Raw genomic sequence first — 27,375 nt, 5'->3', positions numbered from 1 at the left:
TTAATACTTTGGGATTCCGTTTTTGGAGCGTTTTCAGGTGTTACTATTCTCCTGTGATTTTCAGGCTGTCCAAGTCTGCAAAGCTTCAACTTCTATGTGAATTAGTGACCTTCTACATTCCAGGTGATTGTCTGATCTTGGGGTTCTTCATGTTTATGCTTCTGTTGCAGCTGAAATTGAAATAATACTAGGATGCTGAATATCCATCTATTTCAATAGATGGAAATGCATAAATGATAACACAGAAAACATCTGGGAGAATCTCACACAGAACTGCACGGTGTATGTTTCCTGGTCATCTTTCCTTGAGAGAATTTTTATGGGAGAGTTTCTGCTTCAAAAATCCATGCTTAGAGTTTGCATGTGAAATATTAAAATCTAGACACTACTTTCCAGCTTGGGGGAGATTTAGATGTTTGAGATGGAGGTTCTCAACTACTGTTAGTTACCCAAGAGCTTTAGTGAGCATGGTATATCTCCCTTTTGTTTTCAATAGGAACTTTGATGTTTAATCTTCTAGTTTGCAAATCTAGGTTGATGCTCTTCTTCTATAGTACATATACAAATATGATTTGGTATTTTCCTTAAGTCTGTGAGGTTAAATAAGAGTTAGAATACATCTGTCATAATAAACCTTCACCAATTACCAGGGAGTAATAGTTATATATTTTTACACCATAAAAGGAGAAAAAAATTGTTGATGGTGGACATCTTGTGTCCCTTCAATAGGGCAGATGGGATCTAAACCTTGCAAGAGTTAATTCTGTGAGTGACTAACATTATGGAAATAACTGACTTTTGTAATAATAAACTATTTATCTCAGGGAACCTTTGTGCATTTTAAAGTCCTGCAAGAAAATAAAAGTTTCTCCTGGCTGAGGGAGGGTGCCAGATTCAAGGACTTCTCTAACAGTCCTTGGAAATTTTTAGACAGCCTTGAAATTTGAACCTGTGTGGAAAAAGAATTTGTGACCTTCCCATCACAGCCACATATTTCCTGAAAAAGCCATGAAAATACTTAATTTCAAAAGTTTATATATGATCTAGAGGTCCAGAAGTGAAAGGATGAAAATTTTGGTAGTGTCTTCATCCTGGCTAACAAAGAAGAGTTATATTGTATGTTGCTGCAAGACATTTTTTCTAGTTGGGACCTAGTTGATTGCTTGATAGAGTATAACATTCCATATTGTGGCCATTCATAGAACTAATTCCAAACCCTATTTTTCTTGCTCATGCAAAATATTTTAGTATGATTTCCTCAGACCTTATGGGACAAAATATTAACCATGGGTATAGATATACTTATTTTAATATAATAAAATTAGTAATTGTCAGCATGTTCTTATATTTGGAAATAAAATGAAATTTGAGGCACCAAAAGGAAGACATTTTTAACAATGAAGCTGAGCTTTCCATTCTGTATTGCTTCTGTTGCCCTTAAGATATTGAGGTGAAGAAATAAAGTAAATTCCATTTCAGCTAAAAAAAGAAACAAAGATAAGAGAAACACATAAATCAAGTATAAATAATAGCAACACAGGTGAACTGAAGATTTGAAACAACAGTTGTGGTTTGTAGCAGCAGGAGTGGATAAAAAACAGAACCTTTAATGGCTTGAATAGTTATTACTGCTGTCTAAGCCACTCAGGCTTTGAACATTGAAAACCATATACACGCATACATATGGCATATTTTCTGAGAACCATGACTTTTCCTTTGCGTATAAATGGAAGAAAACAAATGTGTAGTATGAATTTCTCAGAGACTATAACATTACACTTTAACAAAATAACTTGTTTTGTTTGTTTAATCAATAAAGTGCAAATAGTTGAATATTGTGGTTACACTTAAACCTAAGCTGTGATTACCAATATTGCAGTGGTAATGATTAATCTTTGTTTGTTTTTAATGTATTGAAGGTGTGGCATCATTGTTTATGTTCTGAGGAATACACTTCAGTTGAAACCTATAATACCAAAATATAAGGCTGCTTTAATGAATAATGTAATACTTAATGGGACTTCGAAGCTTCATGTGTAAAATACATGTTTTGTAACAGTTAAGTCTTCAAGTTGCACTTAGAGAATCATTTACTCACATATACTAATTGAGTAATTACAAATGTGTTACCGTGGTACTCAAAGCATTTATATTCTGAGAGTGAAAGTGGGTTGTTGTGGTTTGACTTTTTTTTTTAACCTCATTTTCCAGTGGACTGAATATATTAGTGATGAATGTGCTGTGAAACTAACTGTTTGTTTCCATGCTGGAAAAGTTTCATGGCTCCAGCAATTGCTAGCCATTTTACCACACAGCATCCATCATTTTGTCAAAGTTTTAATGTTTTGTAGCGAACCACCTAGGAAAGAAAGGAGGAGAAAAGAATGACAAAACAGCCAAATTCTTTCATTCCATGCCAAAAAACTGACTGAAGTGTATCCCTGTTTGCCCTTGGAACAATTAATGTGACATTTTCCTGAATGCCATACTAAATTTGATTGTCATTTATTGAAATGTATGTTTAAATCAGCAGTGATGCAACTCTAAATGCTTTTTTCATTAATGTCATTGAATCCTTAACCCACAACCTTTGACACATAACAGAATTAGAAAGCCTTTTGGATCATTTGGCTGAAGTTGTGCCCTCACTACAGTACCTCAGCTTGCTTGGAAATGTGGCCTGCCCCAATGAACTGGTCTGCAAAGAAAAGGATGAAGATGACTACCAGAGGTACAGGTTAGTGTTTTCATTTGTAAATATAATAGGGTATGTCAGTTTTGTTTATTAAAAATGAAGAAATACCGAACTAAACCCAACTCATAGTCCCAAGCAAGTATCATTTACTCTCTATATTTTGAAAGCACTCTGCCATATTCTGCTGTGAAGCACCTGTGAATTTCAGTAAACCCATTTCAATGTGGTCACTCTCAGGAGCCCTATTTCAAGAAATATTTCAGTGCTGTACAGCACGTTTGAACTGAGCAGGTGTTCACAGGCTCTCTTGAATGTGGGTGCTCATATGCATTTACCTAACACCTCTCCTCTTTAAGGTCAAGGCAAGGCAACAATTACATACACTAAGGGTGGCAATTAAAAATACAAAAAGAAGTCACTATAGTGAGTAGTGACTTTTAGCCAGTTACATTGTCTACTGCTAACGTTTGATTATGGTGATGCATTTCTTCTATTATAGTTATCAAGATACTGTTAAAGAACAAGAAGACAAGACTCCTTCTGAATTGTCTCTTAACTGAAAGCAGTCAGTGTTTAAAATCAAATCAGAAGAAGAAAGCTATCTCTATAATGCAATTTTAATGAGCTAGATTACACAAAAGGTCATCTGGAAATTAACATGGAAGCCTGATAAAATACTAGCTGTCCAACTGCAATGTTAAAAATTACAAGGGTTATTTTTAAAAAAAATAAAAATACTCATGACTGATGATGACTCTGAATATAGGTCCAAAGCTTATGGTATGTCTGCTGAAGTGACAATTTTTCATAGCTATAACCTTTAGGCAAGTGAGACATTGATCATTAAAAAAAATAAATCCCTTTCCTTGGTCACATCTGATACAAGATCTCAGTCTCTGTGTATTTGCATTTTTCAAATCAGTTGAAAATGGGTCTCTGTGAGGCAAGTCAGAGCCAAGCAGCACTGGTGGTCAGTGTGCTGACAACCTTACAGAGACTGAGAGACCAAGCTTAGTTCTTGTTAACAGATCGCTTGCAATGTTCAGAGTTATAAAATAAAGCTCTGAAAATATCTTTGCATAATCCAAACTATTCTGTGGGAGTTAATATAAAACAGCACAAAGTGGAAGAGACTAAGAGCAGGTTTACTGGGAAGTTGCATGAATTGGATGCAGCTCTTTATTGCTCATAAATGCTGTAGACTGAAACAGCAATACAGCTTTTCTGGGTGTGGATATATTTTTTTCTTTGTTCCAGACTTTTCAGAAGGATTTCGTGGTTGTCGTTAGGCTAAAGATTTTCACCTCCTAACAATTCAACTTTTGAATCTAGCACAGCTGTAGTATTTTCAACGAGTAGACCAGCTGAGATTTAATAAAATATTTTCCCATTGCTTTCACACTTAAGTGGAAGGTATGCCTACTATCCTGCTTAGAGGAGTCTAACAGTGCTGTCTCTATGTAAATTTATGTGACATTTGCACTGGAGAATTGCTTAAAAAATGAATGATATTTCTACAGTTTACTGTTTTTCACTTTAAGTATGTTTTCTGACAATATGTCTCCTATTAATCATTTAAGCAAAAGTAGTACGTTAAAGGAGCCATTCAGAGGCAAGAACCCATGGTTCATTTAGTGCTGTCTGAAAAAATTCGTTATTGATTGACATCCTCTGTGGTTATGTGATGTAATATTTATAATATGTCACACAGCCATACATCAAAACAAGCATGTCTGTTGTTTCATTTCAATGCAAAATGTTGATTTCAGGGAGGTCAAGGTAGTTTTAGGTCACTTCATGGCAAACCACTGTGTCAAAACCATGAAGTGATTGTATTTATGCACTGGTGGAACTGCAACATTGCTTCCAGGTTCTTTCTCCTCAGTTTAAAAAAAAAAAAAAAAAAAAAAACACTATTTTTTTTTCCATATGAACTTGAGATAATTAAAGCCCTTTCAAGAAAGAAGAATGGACTTCTAATTAGTTGAATGATTTATGGTTCTGTTTCTGTAATGAAAGCTTCCTGATACTTTTCCATAACTTTCTTATGTTATATGAAATGTTAGCCAGACAGCATTACATTCAAAACCAACCAAATAAAAATAGTGTGTGTGTGTGTGTGTGTGTGTGCTTATATATATATGTTTATCTTTACTGGAATATATTCACCTATCACTATTCAGGAGTAACGGTGGAATTGATTAAAAGGACTGTACTAGCTATTCAGTTTTGAATACATGTTCTGAAGCATCTTAAAGACACGGAATTTTTTCTTCCTTCATCAGAGTTTAAAACATTATCTCTAGAATTAGCAGTAACAAGCTGTCTGGGTTTGAAAATATTTCTATTTTAAAAAATGCATTGCTTCAAATCTTACCAGCAAACTTTTGAAGTAGATTTGATTTTTTTTTAAGGGTTTGAAATAATATTTTTTCCATAAGATTTTTAGTTTTTAGAGACTTCTTAGAGAAAATTTCTAACATCAGAAACATTAAAACAGTGCATTTCAATGAACCCATGTAACATAAACATTTTACTTTATCGAAAACTTTGACTGTTTTTGTTTTGTTCTGAACAGGAACTTTTTGCAAATTATCACAGTGGCCATTGGTACCACAGCTTCATTTTTCATTGAGCTTTAATTTCATTCCTACTGAGTTCAATTAGAGTTTAGGCTATTTAATTCCTCAACCAGAAAGAGAAAGGTGCTAGAAATCAAAGCTTTATTTAATCTTTGCATTCCTGCAAACCGAAAAGATCTGCAAAACCCCCAAAATCTCAACCGTAAAAAATTGCACTAAATCAACTTCTTAAAAAACTTTCTCTATTAATTTTCTGTGATGTTAGCAACAGAGATAAAAAAAGAATATTACATGTTTTTAAAAACAATAAGTTTATTAAAAATAGTTGTATAATGTGTAAAACTGTTTTTTGTCAAGGTGTAAAGATCTGGATTCTCAGGTAATCTAGGGGTGTACCATTTCTATGAGAAGGTCAGTGCTAAAGCTTTTGCCTATTCTTTCATTAGAAATAGGTTTTATCCAAAACCTTTGTTGTCACTTTTTCTCAAAGAGGTTATTTTTTTTTTTTTCTAAGAAACCTGGTAACATTTGAGTTATTTTTTTGAAAAAGAATAGAAGAGAAACTGTGAAGTGTTTGTGTTTTTTATGGTGTTTTTTTTTTTTTTTTTTTTTTTTTTTAATTTTTCCCCTCAAATGCCTTGTTATTATTTCTCCTTACTTCCAAATCTGTAGGAGAACAAGCCGATGACTTTTCTGTACTTACTCATGAATCTTTTGCTTGGAGAGGAAAATGAAAATTGAAAGTTTCATTCGGTGGTATTTTTAGAACAAATTTGTATGGTTCATTTTAAAAAGTCATGTTTTTTTCATCATTATAAAAATGGCTACAGATTCTTTTTCGTAAGGAAATATTGCACTATCAGTCCTTATTGATTATTCTTTTTTTTTTTTTTTCTCAATTATTTAATTATTATTATTATTTTCCGCATTTGAGAGATGATATTTTGTAAAAGGTTATGAGGAGGTGAGGGCAAGGGAAAGTTTCAGCAACTGCTCCTTACTGCTGAAATTAAAAGCCAAATATCTAAAATTTAACGGTGATAGGAAAGACGTAAAAAGCTTTTGCCTTAAACAGGAAGCAACAAACACACAGAAAAAAATAGCTTGCAAAACAGTGCACATTCTAAAATAACCTATTCTACAATCTCTACTTTGAAGATTGCGTGAAAGCAAAGGTCGTGACCTGGAGATCAAAGTAACAGAAGTCAACACAGTAATTGCTGGTTGCTTCTCTTGTACCCACACTTGGTCAGTCCTGTGGGTGTATTGTTTGCAGTGAAAACTTCAAACATGATGTTACTGAACTGTGAAAAATCATCTGGGTCAGAATGTATTACATGGGAGTTGCTAAAGCTGCAGGTGACCTCACCTATTTTCATTAAAGCGATATGATTGTGAAGGATGTATGCTGTGTGTGAAGTTTTCAGTGCTTGTTCATTCTTCTTTGCTACTTATTGACATTTCCTGGAATGATGCATTCATTAAGTGCTGTTGACATGGAAACAAGGGCAAGTGGAAACAAATGCCCAAGTTTATTTTAAATTAGCTTAAAAGCACATATACTAGATACGCTATCTTTGGCAGGGGGAGCAAATGGTGATAACCTTATGAAGTCCTCTTAAGATATAACAGTAAGAAAGGAAGTGCAAGTGTTTTGTATGGATTAGCTTTTCAAGCTAAATCAGCTATTCCCATTCCATTTGATTCTGTGAAATGGTGAGTCCTCATAGAGTTTCCAGCTTTCTTGCTATTTTTAATATATATGTATATATAATTTTGAGACAAAACCTCATTTATTTTAAATGGTCTGGTTATTGAATGTATAGGAATATAAGTGCATATTCAAGAAATAGTAGGAGACCAGAAGTCCTCACTTGTCAATGAAACTAACACTAATGTGCTTGGTCAGTTGTCATTGAACTTATTAATGAGACTTTCTTTTAGAAGGAGGGATTTCAGTTTGTGGCACTGTGATATTCATTTTATGTAGTCATACAGAAATGCCCTAAATATCCCATATCTGTATAATCTATGAATCTCTACTACTTCACTGTTTACATAAGGCCTTGTGATTTCTACAGTACCTCGAAGAAGAAAAGTATGTTTAATAGACATCAGCTGCACAAATTCCACCTGAGGTTAGCCATTTTAAGGATTTAGGAACAAGGGCTGTTATAATGTGATTTTTTTTTTTTTTTCCAGATAGATAAATTGAAGTCCAGAATACCCAAATTTGTCCATACTAACGCAATAAGTCAAAGCATATCTATAATTATTGTTACGTGTATGGAGATTTTTCTAATTCATACAGATTGCTATATTGAAGTAGAGCAGAGGAGGTAAAAGTATTTTGAGGGGTCTGAATTTCTGAATGATTTGAAGAATTACTTGGCCATCACCAACTAGCACCAAGTTTGCGTAGAGGCTATGTGAACCTCTAACATCATGCCTTCTGTTCTAGAAGATGGCTGTTTAAAGTCATGACCTGGTTTCCTTAACTCTGCTGAGGAAGCTTTGTTACAGACGGAATTTCTGCAGCCAGCAAAGTGTTGCTTTGTGTAGGGAAAAACTTTTCTTTTATCTTGGTGGTGCAGAAGAAATAATTATGGAAGAAAATCTAGTTCAGTTTCATAAACTTGTTTGATCCTAATTTGGATCTTTGTTTTCATCTCTCCCCACTTGAATGCTGATGCAGAGTTGCCATCTTCAAGTTATTTATTACTGGTAGTTTACAGTAATGTAACTGAGAGCATAATCAGCCCTTTAAAGTTGGAAATAAGTATGTTAGTTTTATGATCAATGATCATCGAAAAGAAGGAATGCAATAACAGGATGGATGTGCAGGATAATGCAATAACTAACATCTTCCAGTAGAGGATACGGGTAGAGCTAGACATTTCTGCATTCTTCTCAGTAAATATATTTTTTAAGTTCAGATTAATTTTCATTTTTAAATGTTAAGCATGTACTACAGTTTTATATTCCAGTTTTTGTTATTGAAAGTACGAAATATAGGACTATACAAAATCTAGCTCTTAAGCATAATATTCCATTAAGGTTTAGTGGAACAGTTTATTTTTTCTAAAACTCTAGCACATCCAAATTTTCAATTCTTTTCCTGTAGTAGTAGAAAATAAAACATCTCCAAAAGTAATTTATTGCCACTTTTAAGATTTTCTTGTAGTGTGGCTCTTGGATGATGCCGGTATCTGTCAGTATCAGGAGGCCAACCATATTCTACAATTTGTCTGCTTTTCCAAGGGAGGTAATAAATGAATCTAGGCCTTCAGATGCTATGAGACGTGATGTGATTTTTCTTGTTAGGGTGTTCACTGCTCTAGAATAGAAATTTCCTGGAATTGTTGGATAATGGTAAAGAGTACTGTTAAGAAATGGATTAAAACTTTCTGAGAATTTTTATGCCTGAACTTACATGGCTACTAAAAATAACAGTTCTGAATGAAGTTTATGCTGTAGCTATTTAATAAAAAAAATGAGTTGATATAAAACTCATTTACACCTTTGATCAAAAATCTGACAAATTTCTTACATATGTTTAAAATAGATTTGTTCCTTTCTCCCAGGTGATTTTTTAAGGAACACATTTGCATTCTTATTGAACTCTTTTGCTTAATTTGTGAAATTATCTCCAAATATTGTACGAATTGTCACCAATCTTTTGGGGTGATGGAATAACCCAAGGACTATATTTTAAAGTAATGACTGTTACATGGTAGAGAACTAGAAATATAACCAGAATAAGCCTGCAAGGTAACAGATAGGTCTTAAGTTCCCTGTTTGTTACCAGAGTTAAGAATACAAGCCTGTGATTTGTTACTGCCTATAAAAAGAATCTGTATCACAGATGGTATTTCTTTACCTAAACTAGAATTGTGTGTTGTTTAATAAATTGCAATAGCTGATCTCAAAGCTGTCTTTGTCCTGTCCCTTTCTAAACTCCAATAAGTTTCTTCAAAGGAAGGTTTTGCCCCACTGAGCTTTTGCCAATGTCAATAGCAGTTGAATCCCAAACACACTGCATTCCTTTGCAAATGCCCCCTCAAGCCCATCCCACTTTTCAAATATCCTGACAAGCCTGTGTAAAAATTGTTAAAAAAAAAAAAAAAACAACTAATAATTACATGTAACACTTACGTAATTGCTAAACGAATTGTTAATCTTTATTGTCATTTTCACTTAACTAAGACGTAAATAACATGAAATGTGATTTTCACTGCTTTTTTCAATCTCTTAGTGTTCCCGTTTGTGTCGTATTTCTGTTATTAGTTTATTTTCACAGGACTCTTGGCACAGGGGGGTTAAGGTGCAAGGAAATGATTCTGGAAAAAAGAAGGTGCAACTTTTCTTACATAGTTCATTTCCTTAATCCACCATGAATCAGAATATTGGTGTACAGGCAGTGACAAATGGATCTCTAAACACCTTACTAGTGCCCTTGTTTTTGTATTATTTTTTTTTCTCTCTAGAGCTCATCTTTATTCTCATCACTGAAGTTGATAACCTTCTTTAATGCCACTACAAAGATGTTAAGCTGAGTAATAGTAGTCTAAGAGTACATGGAGCAGTGCTAACTTACCAAATGATTTAAAAAAAAAGGGGGGGGTAGGAGTTAGGGGGGAAGGAAACCCTGTCCCCCCTGTCCCCCAACCTCTAACCCATAATAAATCTTAAACTTATAACGCAAAATGTAGATGGATCTTTCTTCATTAAACACCATTCTCTTAAGTAGTGATTTTACAAGTCTGAAAGAGGTGCAATGTGTCATGAAATTTATGGATCTTAGTACCTGCCATAAAGTATTTTATGATGGCTGCATTCTGTGTTATTAGTAGCTGTCTTTTTCTGCAGCCATTGGTGTTTGATAATAGTCTTAAAACACCCAAAATTACTTACCTGCAAGCAACATTCCAGATAGTCCCTGTTGACAGTTTGAATAAGTTTAGTGCCCTTTTGTTGTACTTTACCTTCAAAACAGACTGATTGAACCATCAATAGCTCCTGAAAGCTGACAGAGGCATGTCATCTGGTCTAACCCTCTGATAGTAGGTTATCTGTGGGAGTTAACCTCCCTGCATTGTTAACTGAAATGTTTTATGTACTATGCAACTTTAGGATACTGCTGTGATAACCTTAGTAACTAAGTCATACATCACAGTAAAGAGATTTTGTGCAACAAATAACCCTGGATTAAATTTACAAGGGTTGAATTGATATTGTAAAGTGTTCATTCCAGGGCTTTGTTTATCCTTTCCTGTATTTTTATGGCAAAATTTTGTTACATTTAGATTGAAGCTGCATCTTCATATTTCTAGCTAAAATATATACAGGAAGTCAAACGTTTTCCTTTATTTAATGAAAAAGTACCATATTCATAGTATCATATAATACAGATCCATTTTATTCCTTATTTAGTAAAAGCAATCAGAATAAGTGGCATTTTATTTCAAAGCAGCTTTTAAGAGTTAATCACTGATATACCTTGGTTCTACTGATGAGATAACTTCATTGCAACTTTTTAATATTTGCATTGCTTAAAGGGTCAATAAAAATCAATGCTAAACATCGTGATGTAGTTTGTGGCTTAATTTCTTTGGGTAATGGCTGTTTAGGTTTTTTTTTTGGAATTAACAAGTACTGGTGCTAATTCTGTTTTTCTGAAGTGCAGTCAGGATGGCTTGAAAATATAGAAATACATTTGTATCAAGGAATGCTATTATAATTTTAAGCTCTTTTGAAATGATTGAGAGACTGACATTAGGGCTGTGATCCAAAGTCAGCAAAGATGACAGTGCTGTCTTAGTCTGTTGTCATTTTTGTTGCAGCCTGCTTTTCAATGGCATATTTCATTCCATCATTAAACATTTGCTGATTTTCTAATACTGATGTTTTCTTCACCTGAATATTCATCTTTTCTCACCCTACACTTAGTGGGTGTCTTTACTCATTTTTAGCTTCACTCTTCTTCATTCCTGACATATTGTTTCCTTCTGTACATGTCTTCATTTGAAAGAATCTGTTGTCATCAGAGCTTTTCTGCCAGTAATACAAGACGGATAGATTCTCCTTCACTGAAAGATAAGGGCCAGCAAAATGCCAGGGAGGACTGGAAGGGCAGCCAGGAAAGCTGGGAGGAGGCTGAGAATGTGTCAGGCTCCTAGATCAGTAGCTATTGCTTAAGAAATGGTCTTAGAACATGTTCTGTTTTGTGAAGTGACTCTCTTCTTATGATATCACATAATGTCATAGAGTCAGGATTCACATTTAAATTGTCTGAGCATTTCAGCACTGAGCATTTTCAGTTCACTTTTTAGCAATTTATGGGGCTATTGCCTTAAAGGAAAGGTGTACTTGGCTGAAAGGTTTGTTCACAGCATTAAATTTTTCTTGGTTGTAGATGGGGACGCTTACGGTCTTTTTCAATTGTCTATCTGGCCTCAGGGATAGTATAATAAGGCAACTCTTACCTTTTAAAACACATTTTCTAGTATTGTTCTGTTTCAAAAATACTATGTTAATTGGAGTTTTCTACTACTCCAATTTCATTCTGCTTCTGCCAGAAGGAATTGGTATGATTATGCAGTCTCTCTGCAGGTTTATGAAAAGCAACTAGGCATGGGGGACATTATCAATCACCTTTCTACCCCCTGCTAGGAAGTCTGTCACTTCCTCACTTTGCAGTGTCTGCTTCACATTTGGTTGACTAAATGTAAATAACGTACTTGAGGTGGCTTGGTATTTTGATTTTCTCTGGTTGTGAGCCTTATTCTGTTTCTGATCTGCCATGTTCTCTTCTATGTACAAGGAGCCAATGTTGTTTTTTGAGGCTAAAATGTTGCTGTACTTTGAGTAAAATGGATAAGTAGAATACTGATTAATTCTAACAGGAGCTTTGACTTATGAAAATATTACCAAAAAATGGTCTCTTCCTGAGTGCTTCAGCATTTAATCCTGAGATGGGGTCTGTATGCCTTAAGGATACCTTGTCTTCCTAGCAAGACCAAATCAGAATTCTGCTTCCAAATGGTGCCTGTGTCAAAATTTAGTTTTGGAGAGCACATCCTGGGAATAACTCCTGATGTCTTCTCTAGACTAATTCCTGTTTTTAAAGAGTTTTGAACACTGACATGCACTCCCATCAAGACAAAGGAGTGCGTTTCAGGATGTGTGGCAGAAGACAAATCACACCTCCCCCTCATTTGCTGTTCACATGGATCTCTAATGTCACTGGTCATTTGTGTTTCAGGAAAATGTGAAATAAATCTGAAGTGTTTGCATATGACTGTTTGCTAAGAATTCTTTCCAGGCAGATAGCTGGTAATTCCAATGCCTCAGATTGGCGTTTCCCTGCAACATGGGATGGAATTCTTAAAATTACTTGGAAGTCTAAACCAGCAATCTAAAAATAATTTCCATTTTATTTTATTCATGAAAATGTCTTATACCTCAGTAATAGCTGCAGATGACATACATACCTGTTGATAATTTCCTGATCTACCTGATCTACCCAGTATTAAATTGCCATGGGCACTTAAAAGAAGTTTCATTTTAGACAATAAATTGTAAGAACTTGTTACATAAGCTACATTACTTGAAAAGGGCAAACAGAGATAAAGAAGCAAAGGCTGTTGCTTTTTATTGCTGCTGTGTTTTAGTCGTTTATTCTGTGAGTATACTGTTGTTTATTACTGGATTTTAAGTGTTCATTTTGCTGTCTGGCAGATACTTCGTTCTGCACAAATTGACAAACCTGAAATTTCTTGATACTCGGAAAGTAACCAGGAGAGAGAGAGAGGAAGCCCTGGTGAGAGGTGCCTTCATGAAAGTGGTTAAACCTAAAGATGCTAAGGTAGGAGAGTAAATTAAAAACAAATATAACAATATGTTGTTCATTAATGCTGTTTTAAAACATCTCCCAAAGCTTGTCTATGTACTTTATTAAGAAAAAAAAAAAAGACAGAACTTTTCAGACCAAAGGACTGGTAAATGTGGTCAGGTGAGGGACAAAAAACTTCATAATTTTTGTTGGTTTAGTATCAAACTTTGCTGTTATGTCTGCTTAAGTTATGTCTGGTTACATTATCAAATTTCTGGGTTCCAACCTTTGTTTCATATAATAAAGTAACTAATATGTGACAGTGAGCTTTAAATATTTTTGCCTTTTATCTTTATTTAAAGATATGTGACAACTATGTGATGTGCTATTGTGAAAGAATGCAAACTTTCTGACAAGTTGTGCCCTGCCATGTATGTTATACTCAAATGTCTATTGCAGTGCTCACACCTATGGTGTTTATTGTCTTTTAGTGGAACAGCTGATTCTAATTTACTTAATGTGATGTTACTTAATGTGGTGTCCTGCTAATAAGCATTGGCAACATCAGAGATGCAGTTTCAGTAATCTGAGTTTTTGATACCATTTGCATAAACTCTGGGCATTCTGCTGAGGTAAACAGAATAGGAATGTGATTTCTACACTTTACCTTCTTTTTTTATTGTTGATCAACAGGAGATAATAATACTCTGAGCTTCAGAGTGCTTTAGGACTGTGGATCTCAAAACTCCATTCAAGTTTTTGGTCTACTTGCTTTCTGTTTTGTTCTCTGAAACATACCATCAATAATTTATTGCAGATTTCCAGTAATCCTGAATAATAATGCAGCAGTTATGGAAATGCACTGTTTGGTAGCATAACAGTGTTGCTAGATAAATGCATTATCACAAGTACAGTTGTAGTGCATAATAAATTAATTCAGACTGATTAATTTATAACTATTAATGTTAACACTTCTGATATGAGTATAGCTTTGAAATATTGTTTACCATTACTTTTAGTTATTTCAGCTTTTATATGTGTAATAGATAAAACAATTGAGGTGTAAGCTGTTTTGAATATCTTCACTGAATCTGGCCAAATGCAACAGTTGAAAGTGTTAAGTACGGCATACGTATGCTGAGTGATTTTATAATTCTGTTTATTCAGATTTTAGATCTGGTGAAGTATTGCTTTAATTTTATTAGCAATTATATTTTTCATCTGAGTTTGCTGTTTGAAATTGAACCAACTGAATAGCGTAAAGGTGTAAGACCATTCTGGATGAAACCTCTTTTAATGCCGGTAGCTAAGGGTAAATTGCTTCACAAAAGTAGGGATAGCATTTTAATCTTTTATATCTGTAATGGAATCCTTTTTATGGTTTTGTATTATTTGCCCACTATGAGTAAACCTACATTTATTTCATCAAATTTTCAGAGGTTTTTCTTCTTCTAAATTTTTTCTACTTCTTTATAAACGGTTTGATACAAATTGCTCATGGTAAAATCATTCTAAATGTTCTTCATGGCATGAATTAATGCTTCTTAAGGTGCTGCAAAATTACCCTCATCATACAATATTATATACATATTACAGAAGTGGCTAATTTAAAACAAACATGAAATTGGGTGCAGAATCCAATTTAAGAGGTTTTATAAACATCTTAAAATTGTTTCAAATTTGTGCATGTTTCCTAGGATATTCATGGCTATAGTACATATGCATGCAAACTTTTTGTGTGACAACGCTCTTAAAGTCTTCTGTGCGAATATATTTTCAGATACTGATATGTATGTATACAGTTATTTATAGCTATACTCAAAGCAAGCAGCATTCCTCTATGTATTACAAATATGATGTGCACAATAACTGTGGTTTCAAATTCTATCATATGTTCTATATTGAATATATAATGTGGTTCTTTTTTATGCTCTGTCCTTCAGGTTTCCTTAGGGAATGTGTCTTGTGCCCTCTGTATGTTCACCAGTTCCCCTCCAATGTAATTGCTGAGAATTTTGATGAGCTTTGGCCCAATTTACCCAACTGGTGGTAACATATTCTAAGCTTTCTGAAACTAGTTAGAGAATGATACAGCTTGATCCAAAATAAGAGGAAGGCTGCAGCACACAGTCATCAGAAAAACTCCTTAGTATGTTGACCTAGTGATGCAAGACCCTGCTGATAATGAGCTTCCTGAGAACATTTTTTTCCATCCTCCTAAGGTAGTAGTTACTGTCTCAGACTATTCTTTCCAGGAGTGAAGTTGGTATGATTAATATTCATATTAGTGAATGGAATTATGATACATGGACATATTGTTCTGCCAGGTATAATGTCAACAGTGAACAAATCAGACTAGCTTTTTCAGGGAAAAAAAATCTAAATCTAAGTCATGTTTCCCCCCTCCCCATTATGGTAAGCAGGAGATGGTATGGCTTATTCAGCATAAAAAGCAGACTGATGATCTAAAGGGGCTGTGATGTGGGGAGTTGTTTTCATTTTAGTCTTGACATGAAATACTTGGGAGAGCAAAATACCCCACCAAGAAAAAATTCACAGAATGAGAATAAAAGCAAGAAATTTCCATCTGACTAGCTTGTGTTTACTGAAATGCGAAAGTATCTAGCAATCACCAGTCATCACTAAGTCATAAATATTTTATTTTGTATAAATTTTTAGACTTTCATTTTTCTCTATTTTTTCATATTTTTAACAGAACACTGCGCTTTCTTGTGCTTTGCTTCATTTCATCCTTTGTTTAAAATGCATCTGTTTGTGATATGACTGTCTTATGGAAAGATGCAGTCATTTATTAGAAAACAGTTTAATATTACAATGCAGTGTTCCATCTCTCTATGTAAGTGAGCTAAACTTCATTTTTTTCTGTGATGTTTGTGTTTTCTTTGTCAAAATATTGAACACAGTATCATGCCTGATTTTAATAAAGATTGGGTAAGCCTAGCTGGATAGGAGGCATTGAGCAATACGTAGAAGCCCCATTTAATGACCAGATCATGACCTCATTTCACTGGCATAAGTGTAGATCAAAGTGGAAGATGCCTGTCCAGCATGAAGTGTGTTTCTGGGCATGACAGCACTTCACATCAAAACGACAGCTCAAGAATACGGCAGTCAAAATTGCTTAATTATGTGCCAGCTTTGTAATTATTCATCCCTGTTCCTACAAAGAGTACAGTTGTCATTTCTTTGACATAATCATTTTAAACTGTACCCTCCTTTAGTTCATAGATTGTATAAGAATCGTGCTTCTAAATGTTTCATTTCTAAAACTTAGAGATGTGAAAAAGAATATAATTTGAAAATCCATTTTAAGACTCCATATTTTTACATTGTATATGATATGTATAAACAAAATGAAATGGCGAAGTATCAAAGCATATCATAATTGAAAATTTTTAAGGTGTATATTCATGATAATTTAATCTAGATGATGAAATGTGGATGTATCCATTATATCTGAAATGTGTTGCTATGAATAAATACATACTGTCTTAACTCTCTTTAAATATAAATTTAATTGATTAGTACTTGCTTTTTATAAAATGCATGTACTTCCCAGTATTTTGCTACCCCTCTGCCCAACAGCATTTTTTTTGTCTTCCTGTATTTTTAAGGTTAATACTTTTATCGGTTACATTTATAGTGGCAAAAGCAAGCATTGTACACTTAGTCATATGTAACAGTCTTGTAGTTCATAGGAACGAATCATTAGCAGGTATAAATGGGTGTACTTCCAAGTAATCGACATTTTATTATGTGAAAGGTATTCTGCTTCATAGAAACTTCACCAAGCACATCTTGTCCGGTGGGTATAAAGGAAACTCTGTACAACAAAAGATGGCAGTATAGGTGTTTTGATGTTTTTTTTTTTCCCTCCTCAGATGTATTCTTTTCATCACAAATTATAATCATAAAGCCTGACATAACATTCTTTCTCTAAGGAACTAAATGGAGACCGTCAAATAGAAAGACAAGTCTAATATCTGCTGTTCATGTTATTGAGGGTATGTGATTCGTGCTCACACTGTTACTTGGCGGGTAGAGGGAGTTTATTTTATGATAGAGTAAATATTTAGTGGTACAGCTTAAGAAATAAGGAAAGCTAAAATCTGTAGTGTTGTTTTAGGATCATTGTCAGTATTGTGTTTAAACTCATAGAAAGTTTTATTTTATCAAAGTGATGAATGTTATTTAAATTTCATTAAAATCACATGAGGCATAAGGGGTGTTTTTAGTGATTTTTATCCTTAACTATTTTAAAAAAAGACATATATTCTGCTTCCAGAAATGTATGCAAAGCATTTCTGCTAACGTATCTCATGGAACACTTTCCCTCCCTTCCTACATTAGGAAAAGAGGACTTATTTTAAAGAGTAAATAGAAAGTGGCAGACAGAACCTTGGAGAGTATCTTCATTGCTCTCAATTTTTTCCTTTTACTGCCACTGTGTAGAAATCTTGACTTACGAACTTACAGCATTTGAAATAGATATAAAGCAAAGGACTTTTAAAAGTGTAAAGATCCATTGTGTCAATGCATTGCCAGATAGTAAGTTACCTCTTTGTGATGGCTTCTACAAAATAGACTGCATTTTAGTCATATATGTCAAGGTTTCACACAGTAAAACAGAACGAAGTCAGGAATTTAGGATTGCAGACTAGACTGTGATGCAGTAAATAATATTGACTTCAAGACATCGCAGCATCATGCCATTATTTGGCCCACTGAGGTGTCCATTTTGCTGTTTGTAAAGTCTAAGTATTTTAAAGAGTCCATAATTGCTATTTACTCTGTGTACGTGAGCTCAGCACTTAGCACAGTGAATCCAAAAATGGATCTTATGCAGTCATATTCACAAATACAATGATACTTTGTTCAGAAGACTTTAAAAGTCACTAGAGCTGTCCCCAATTTTTGCAGTAACAAAAATGAGTTCCCAAAATATGGATATGGCTTGATACAATACTGAGAGAAAAACAGTCTATCACATCTCATGGTGCTTATAGGGTGAATCAGTGACATGAGATTTAAAGGAACAGTAAATCTAATAACTGTGGCTGTGCAAAGTGGTAATAAGAGGCTTGAGAATTTATGTGAAAAGTTGTATAAATAGACTAATAAACAGAAAGCTGATAGTTCTTCAAATGGCTGATGAAAGTCTATGGAAGGTACCTGTAAGACTGTGCAGAAGGAAATGTGGACTTACAGTATATGAGGTTACTGAGCAACAAGCATTGTAACTGTTGATTCAGTGGTACAGGTTACTGAGCGATAGATCTCTGTCATTGCATTGGATCAATACCAGACCAGTGTAGCACTAGCTACATAGCATACTGTCCTAGTGAAGAAACTTAATAATAAATTTGATCTGTATGTGAATTTGTGCATCATCTGGGGTAAGCTTTTGCTCCTGGAATTAGTAATATGATCTAGAACAGTCTGCTAAAGCAGGAAAAGAAGGGTCAGTATCCCCCCCCCAAAAAAAATAAAATAAAATAAAATAAAAACATTAAGAAAGTTGTGATAGTAAAATTGAAGATTGGAAGATTGGAATCTTAGCTGTGAAGAAGTTGGAAGTACCAACCATCAGTAGATTGAGTTTTGTTCTCTTTAGATTGAGTTTTGTTCTCTTTTTTTTTTTTTTTTCTTGGCTTATAGTAGGTCACATGATTAAAGAGAGATCATCAGTCAGTGAAGTGAGAGAAAAGCAATGAGTTGAAACAGTGGGGATTAGGCTGATAGCATGCATCTGTTGAAATAGCAAAGGAATGTGTTCTCTTTGCCTAACCTACTGTAATTCCATCTGTCACAAAAGAAGAATAGACACGTGAGTCAGGTTTGTTAGGGTAGGGGGAAAAGATTTTTCCTTGTTGTTGTTCTCATGGTGATATTTCTTAAAAAAGTGATACATGTATAGTTCTTTGTGATGGAATTATGTAGACTACATTTCAATATCTAATTACTATTGAAGGTAACAGTATGCAAAAGGTAATGTCTCTTTCCTAAAATAGTTCCTTTAAAAAAAGTATATGATTTTCATGAAGCCAGTGTCCTCTTTGCCATTAATGATCCCAATGCACTTTTCACATAGAAGGGGTGTTACACTTGGAACCCTGGCCTGATTCCAATTCATGTAATTACATTCTGCCTCCATGGATTTCTCTGCAGTCTCAATTTACTAAGGCATTCTTCTCCACCTTCTGCCCTAAAATGTTATGTAGTGCTGCAGTGTGCTAGTTAACCACCTGCTACTTTGCACCTGAAAGGTGTCTGTCTTTCAATAGTAGTGAACAAATTGATCCTTTATAAGACTTTTTTAATATTTGTAAAGCACTTGGAGGTTCTCTGGTGAATGGCAATAGGTAGTGTATATCGTTAACTTCTAATTGAAGAAGCTAGCATGACAACTTGTTTATCGCCTCTGTTTTTGTTTTTTTTTTTTTTTAAATATATGTATATATTTTCTATTTGTGGGTTGAGAACTAAGGAAACTTCAGTTATTAGATTTTGCAAACATATAGTCTGACTTTTGTCTTATAATTTACTGATTTAGTCTAGTTAACAAATTGTCGTTCAGTATACTATGATATACTATAATACTATGATATCAGACATTAGGGCAAGAATGATAATTGTTTTCAATTACCAATGGATCATCATGGCTAGAATTTTATCCTAAAGTTCTGTTTATTTTTCTTTTGGAAATGGAAAAACTGCTGCTGTACAAGCAGAGCTCACTGCATTCTTCCATTGTTCCTCCTTTGAAAAAACTAATGCAGTGGATCAGATGACAATACTGCTGGGGGTAGGAGATGTTAATATGCTGCATTTTGTAAAATAAGTAAATAAATAAATTGTATGTAATATTGTGTTGGCAAAACTCTGGGCTAGCCTGTGTCTATTCTTTTGTTCCTATAGGTAGTGTTTTTTCCCTAGATTTCAAGGCTTGACATTTCTCATGCTCTCAATGACACTGATGAGTCATTCCCATTGAAACTGTAGTAGTACTGAGTGTAATGGATAGAATATATGTTAATTCCTAGCCATAAAACAAAGGTCCAGTTATAATGGTATAAAGCCATAGCAAGATTTCTGAGAGAGAAAATCAGAAAAGCTTTTACTTGTAATTTTTTAAATGTGAAGCATCTGGTTCAAAACTTGGAAATAATCATCACAGCTGAGTTTATATTATTAATTGTTTTGACTATGTGAAATAGTTTTCATGGCAAGTTCTGCAGTGTGTGCACACTGTGTTCTTAAACTGGCTTTGCTGTTTTGCTGAACAGTCAGAAAGGTTACCAAATGTTAGAGAGAAACATGGTCACAGGGGCCACTGCAAATGAAGGCAAAAATAATATGTTGTGATCTTCACAGTAGTGTATCTTGTAGTAAAGGACAACATGCTCTCAGGAAGATGATGATATGGACAGAGTTGTATATGAAGTTTACCAAGCTCTTTGGTATTCTCATTGGTAGAGGTTATACTGAGTGTTTTTTAGAAAGACATTTTTCACATATGAAGGCAGAATTATGTGAACATTTAAATAGTTTTGTTTATCATGCGTTCACAGTTATGAGTTGTTCTTTCACACCAATTTATCTAACATTGCTACATAGTTTTTGGTTGCTGATGTGTTGAAGAAAAAAAGGGGTAGGTTTATACAATTTTAGATAATAAACTTTGTTTAATTTAACATCCATGTTCAATTCAACATCCATGAAATTATTAATTACATTTCATAATATATACATTATTAGAGTCATTGCCTTTGCATCCCTGTGTTCTCTTCTGTTTTCAGTGGTCTCTTCTTGGTATAAATCCTAGGATCTCAATTACTTATTTTTTTTTTTATTTTTTTTTTGCCTTGAGGTACTAACCTTCATTACAATAATACATTCAAGAAATTTTCTCTTATGATGCAGTTGAATTTGTAGTAGTGACTATGTTACTATATAAGTAAGTTACTATACCCAGTCTGAAGAATGATGAAATAGAGCAGCTTCAAAATGTCATTCTCTACAAATAGTTATTCCTCTAGTTATTGGATTTACTTGCCATTAGCAAAATGTTTTTGGTTACACTGTGACATTTTGATTGATATCTGTGATAATGCGATAGGCCCTGGTTCCACAGAAGTGAATTTTATCTTACAGGTGTTTCCTTTTGACATCAATGGAATTGTGATTTACAGCAATCAGCAGGTTACAAGTTAAGGTGCTAAGACCTAGGGATAAAGGACCATGTCTTTGTCATATAAAAAGTGGTGTAAGCACATCATACAGCATATTGCTGTGAGATAACAACGTGCTTTTAGTGTTGACATAGTCAAATTAGATGGGTAGAAAGAGAGGACAAGAACAAAAGGCGAATTAAAATGAATGTACCTGATATTGGCGAATATTTCTAGTCACTTTGGAAACAATACAAGTGTATAAAAATAGACATCTGATGGCACTTTAGATACCTTCAAGTATACAGCAGGTCCCTATAGGAGAAGTGTCTATGGGAGCACAAGCCTTTTCAGTCACTGTAGGAGGCCAGGTCACCATAGGGTGACTAATACGGCAGTAGAAGGTTGTGTTTAAGCAGCTGAATCCTGCTTTTCCTGTAGCTCCACAAGAGAGATTGTGTGCTACTAATTATTGCCAGGTCAAGAACCCCAGTGCATTGTAGCAGTAATCCTCCCCCACACTATAAAGTCAGCCAAGATGTGGTCCAAGAGGCACCCTGGGCTGGTAGTGATGAGGTCATCTCCTAAAAGCTCGAGCATATAATTCATTCTCTCTTCATTAATGACCAAGAACATGATCAATTTGTAACTAGTTTATGAGTTATTTCAGGAAAAAGAATTAATTTATTTCCAGAGAAGGACTGACATTTCTCCTCTTACCTCCTCTCTTACCAGAAATATATAGGCCAAAAGGATATTTTGTAAGAAATACTGAACTTAGCTTAATGGGTTTCTAAAACTGCTCCCTTGGTATAAGCAAGGATGCAGCACAATTGCATCTGCTCCCTTAAAATCATACTGAGCTTACAGATTCTGGTTCTAGTTCCTGAATGTTAGTTGAAGATAACACTAACCTCATGGTGTTAATATACAAGGAAAATAGTTTTATTAAATTCTGTGCCTGGTTGGGTTGCAGAACACAGTGCTAATTATAGGTTGTCCTAATCAGGCTGGCCATTGAAAATCTTACGCAGTATTGTACAAAACAACAAGTTTTCACTGGATGTTAGGAGCAGTAGAATAGTCCTTGTACACTCAACTTCCACATCTGAAATCTTTATTGATCTATTTTTATGCATATACAAACTTATTCTGATCCAAGCATCCTTTACAACTCTTCAGAAGACTTCCACCAATATTTTTGTTGTCATTTCTCTGAATTTCAAATTTTCACCCCGCACCTACCCCACCCCCACCCCCTCCTTTCCCCTCCTCCCCAATTCAGTGACATAAAACATTCAAAGTGAGGTGACTTTGGTTACATGTCCCTGTTTCAGGGGAAAATGAGGGATTCATCGTGTGGGGGAAAAAAAGCTCAAAAACATATGTGACTGGAGGACTGGGTATTCTCTTTGAAGGAACTAGGGAGAGTATAAAGCTTTTAGAGGAAGTTGTCTGAATTTATCTTTGTTATTCACAGCATCCAAGTACAAAGTATTTATAGGAAAACACACAAATTGTAATCAACTCTGCCATTAGGAACATCTTAACTTCTTAACAAATAAAGTTCCAATGATGTTTCAAAAAGAGCACTCTTTTGAACCCCATTCTGTGAATGATACATTTTGTAGCTAAGGTTTTGTGTGATTTTAGCAGGCAGTGAATCTGTCCTTAAGTTATCAGAGTTCAATTTTTAAGTGTATTTAAGGTATGCTTCATTTCTAATGCAGCAAATGGCATTATATCAAAGTGCCTAGTAAACTCATGAGACTTTCTGAATTGTCCCAAAGATGATTTATTTCTCTTCAGCGTTGGTGGGGCTTGAAAACCTTAGATATTTTTTCTCATCAAAGAACCTGTGGGATATTTACTTAATGATTAAATTACAGCTGCCTTTGTGTTTTTAATTTATGAGCTTGAAGCAGAAGGAGATGGAGCATTCTGTTACGTCAGTACAGCAAACTATCCTTCATATCTTACTTTGGCAAGTTTCATTAGGAAATATATCATTTGGGTTAAAATAAGAAGTATATTCAGGATTGAAAAATTGAATTTTTTTTTTCCTTCCCACATTGTAAGACTAAATATACAACTTTTGTTCACATAACGGTTACAAACAGTTCACTGTGTAGGCCAAATGCTCTCTAATGCAGTAAAATTAAGAAATAATATGCTTTGAAAGTGATTTATGAGTGTGGTTAAACTGCCAGATTTACAAAGAAATAGTTCAGATCTTGGGAAGCCTCAGGAGTCACGTCAAAAATGAATTTGACCATGATTTAAACTGCTACTTTTCTTACATGACATTTAATATGTGTACTTTGGGGGCCCATATGTCTTTAATAAAATAGCATTAAGTTTTAAATATGATATGAATGCAGTCAGTTTCTAAATTCATAACCTTTTCCACAACTCCAAAATGCTAACCAATAAGGGAGTCACACATGCAATAAAACATAAACCTTAGAAAATAGTTTTTTATTAGAACGGTTAGACAGTTGGCAGCTGTGCAGTAATGTAATAAATACATGCAGCCAATGTGGGTTTATCAGTCTTTGTTTACACTGTAAGCAACAGGGACCAGACAACTAATTATAACTGAGGACCAAAGGTCATGAAAAGTGTATTTTGTCCCTTGAATGTGTGCTTGCTAGGTGAACCTTATAATGTTAAGAAAAGTAATTTATTAAATAAGATCTGCTATAGTATGCTTCCCAGTTGTATTTGTCTGAGGATATAACATTTATTAGAGAGTTGTACACTTTAAGATTGTTCTAAAGGACTAAGTATTTCAATAAATATGAAAAGACAGACACAGTTTACGAAGGATTTCAGTGTTTAGCAAATGGTAACCAAAAGTGTGTTCCATAAAAACAGAAATAAAGGAGTCTGGTCTATACTGAATTTAAACTCAATAACAAAAGAATGTTAACATGTTTTGAGGGATGTTTCTTTGCAAAGTGAGGTATTCCATTCATTTTGCTAACATAATCTATTTTAAGATTGGTTTCTGAAACAGAAGCTAGCCTACAGCAAAACCAGCTTTCTAGATAGCCTCAGTTTTTATTCAGGACAATGATTGCAAACAATTGCTTGCTGAGTTACACATTTATTCAGTGTGCCTGGAACAGTACCACAAGCCTGATCACAGATTCTAGGTAGTCTGACATTCTAATGAAAGCTATTGAAATGGTGTGGGAGTCAGGAAAAGACATATTTTGTGTACTCTTAAGAGTGTGTGGGGGATAAAAACTTCATTGTGGTATACTTTTTCCTCCAAAATGCTTTCAGAGATTTGATTTCTGGTTAATGTGGTTCTAGAAAAATGGCAAAAGTAAATTAAAAAAGTCTGCTTTGAGATGTATTACAAAGTGTATATTCAAATGCTAATCTGCAGTCCTCTAGAATTATGGGTCCCCTAGAGCATCCAGAAAATTATTAACAGCATGTAATCCAGCTCAGTGTGAATGCATCCTTGCTCTGTTAGCCAAATCTTTACATAATACAAATCATTCTACCTATAAAAGCACAAATATGTTATTGTTCTCAACAGGCAATTTAATGCAGCTATAGGGAGGAGAATAAGAGAAAAGAAGATTACAAGCTGGCTGATCATGCTTTTATTTCTCTTAAATCTCTCGGCATTTCTCTGTGGTTGTACTTGTTTAAAGATTGTACGCAACTGTGCTGTCTATATGATTTGGAAAGCAAATCAGACTAAATATGAAGTTTCAATGGGTGTAGTTTTTAGGGGATTTATATACATTTTCCTGCAGAAACAGTGCTGAACCTATAATCTTTTATTTTTTTCTTCTTCTTCTTCTTGTAATTCCTTTGAAGACTTAAATTTTGCTATAGAAAGCTCATTTATATTTGCACCAAGTTGTGAAGCTTTCTTCACAGAAGAGCTATTAAAGTTAATTATTTTCTGGAGGGTTTTATCAAAAGGACTATTAGTGTGAGTACATACAGGAAGCATGTGAATGTGGAAGAAAAACTTCTTATTGAAATAATATACAGCTATCTCTAGTCACGTTGTGGGGTCAGGATCCTGCTCCAGTGGTATTATTTTAACGTGAACGAGTTTAACTGGTAATTCTATAAGCAAAAAAAGTGGATCCACTCTAGCAGGTGAGCACTGTGCAGGCTTTGGTCTTTTACTATTGCTTTCTGCAATATTTTTTTTTCCTTATTATTTTGCCACCTTGTAACTTTTGACTCTCACTATACAGTGACAGCGACTATACAGTGACTTCTATACACTCTGTATACAGTGAGAGTGTATGCTTGTGACTGTCACTATACAGTTTTGTGTATATATGAAGCTAATAATTTTGCTTTGGTATGTTGCTTTTGCTGTTTTCCACTAAGCACATTTCACTGTAGCATATAGATAATACATAATTACCAGTCATTAGATATTTATGTAAAATGCTTATTGTGGGTAACCAGACTGCCTAGTATTATTAGCTGCCAACAGAAAACTTAAACTAAATGTTTGTTTAAAACTAAGAGGTGGAGATACTGGCACCAGAGAAGTAGGCTCTCTGGGAAGAAGAATGGAGTGGTAGAGGCAACGAAAAATTTCTGTTACACCTGCTCTCATCAAGCCCAAACTTGAATGAACTGTACTGTGGAAAAATAGCATTCCTGAGTTTGAAAGAGGGAATCACTTGCATGTTGTGCAGTTAGCTACAGGTCAAGTCCATTGGAGTCCTGTACAGAGAGCATAAATGTTTTGTACAACTGGATCATAGAACTGTTCTTGGAAAGCTTCACCGACATTGCATGCATTTTGGCAGGAGTTTTGTGCTTTGTTTCATATTGCATATTGTTCCAGAGATGGCTACCAGGCCACAGTATTAGTCCATCACCCAAGATCTGCTCAAACTTACTGCTTCTGTACCACGTTCCCGGTCTTTGGTCCTCTTGTGTGACAATTCATGCATTTATAGTCTGGCTAAGGATCTTCAGTGTTATTTACTTGTAAATAACAACTCAAAGATATATGCAGTTTTGAAAAATTGAATGGTATGACAGGATTAGGCAAAAGCCCTGTATGTGTGGAGCAAAGTTTTTCTTTCATAAGAAAAACAAACAAACTTTGAACCCACTTTTAATCCTGTTGAGTAGCTGCTGAAGGAGTAGTCTGCTGTGTCAATGTGAGCAAGAAAAACAAGTTAAATTTGTGCCCTGTCAAATGGTCTTTCTAAAGCGGAACTCCCTAAATATGTGCACATATTCTACTATCAAAAAAAAGCAATCATTTTCTAAATAGAAGGAAATATTGTATCGGCAAGATTTTCATCAGTGGCTGTACAGGTAATTTGCTGATAGGAATACTTTGGGCTTTATTGTTTAACTTTGTAATAGTGCAGAATACTTGCATGGTGAGATAATAACTGAGATCGTGGATAGAAAAATATCTATAAATTGAGTTCATGGGCCAGGCCAGAATGTCACATGGTTTCTAAGTAAAGGACACACTTAACTTCCTGGCAAGCATTGCTGCAAGACCATTGACAATTGCAATGTGTGTGTGTGTGGGGGTGAATTGCACAAGAAAAACAAACAAACAAAACCTGACAAAACAGAATGGATTTTATATGCCTGATTTATTTTCACACATGAAGCCAGAGATACTATATATATATATATATATATATATATATATATTTTTTTTTTTTGATAGCCACTTCTTGATTTCAAGGCAACAAAAACATAGCTTTTGGGTCTTTGGGTCTTTTTCCTTTTTTTTTTCTTTCTTTTTTTTTTTTTTTTTCTCCCATATGTTCACCAGTTTCTCTGGAGAGAAGTCTTATTTATATGAAGTGCTCTTTTTTTCCTCTCCCTCCTCCACCTCCTTCCAAGTAGAAATGAATAGATACGTTGTTGGTAGAGAACTTGCTTGGTTTGTCCTCTTGAGGTCATATTTTGGCAAGTAGGAAGTCTATTTTTTTTTCCCTATGATAAACCTCTAGTGGAATATGGTTTGGCTTGTAAAATCTGCTGCATACAGAGCCAATGGTTGTCTTGTCCTTTGCAGCCTGGTCTTCTGACTTCTGCCCAGAA

General features: G+C 34.5%; 1 protein-coding gene across 6 annotated transcripts in view; it reads left to right on the top strand.

Moving 5' to 3' along the window:
* The window catches only part of LRMDA (leucine rich melanocyte differentiation associated), a 710,120-nt gene that overhangs the window by 408,365 nt on the left and 274,380 nt on the right, over positions 1-27,375 (top strand). For all 6 annotated transcript variants that reach the window (XM_072039519.1, XM_072039518.1, XM_072039521.1 and 3 more), the window contains 2 exons: positions 2,603-2,737; positions 13,018-13,144. In XM_072039519.1, the coding sequence (XP_071895620.1) occupies positions 2,603-2,737; positions 13,018-13,144 (262 nt within the window). The remainder of the gene's footprint in view (positions 1-2,602; positions 2,738-13,017; positions 13,145-27,375) is intronic.

The sequence above is a fragment of the Anas platyrhynchos genome, chromosome 6 (genome assembly GCF_047663525.1).
Source record: "Anas platyrhynchos isolate ZD024472 breed Pekin duck chromosome 6, IASCAAS_PekinDuck_T2T, whole genome shotgun sequence".
NCBI classification, from domain to species: domain Eukaryota; kingdom Metazoa; phylum Chordata; class Aves; order Anseriformes; family Anatidae; genus Anas; species Anas platyrhynchos.
The sequence above is the reverse complement of the archived record's forward strand: the minus strand, read 5'-3'. Positions and strand labels throughout refer to the sequence as shown.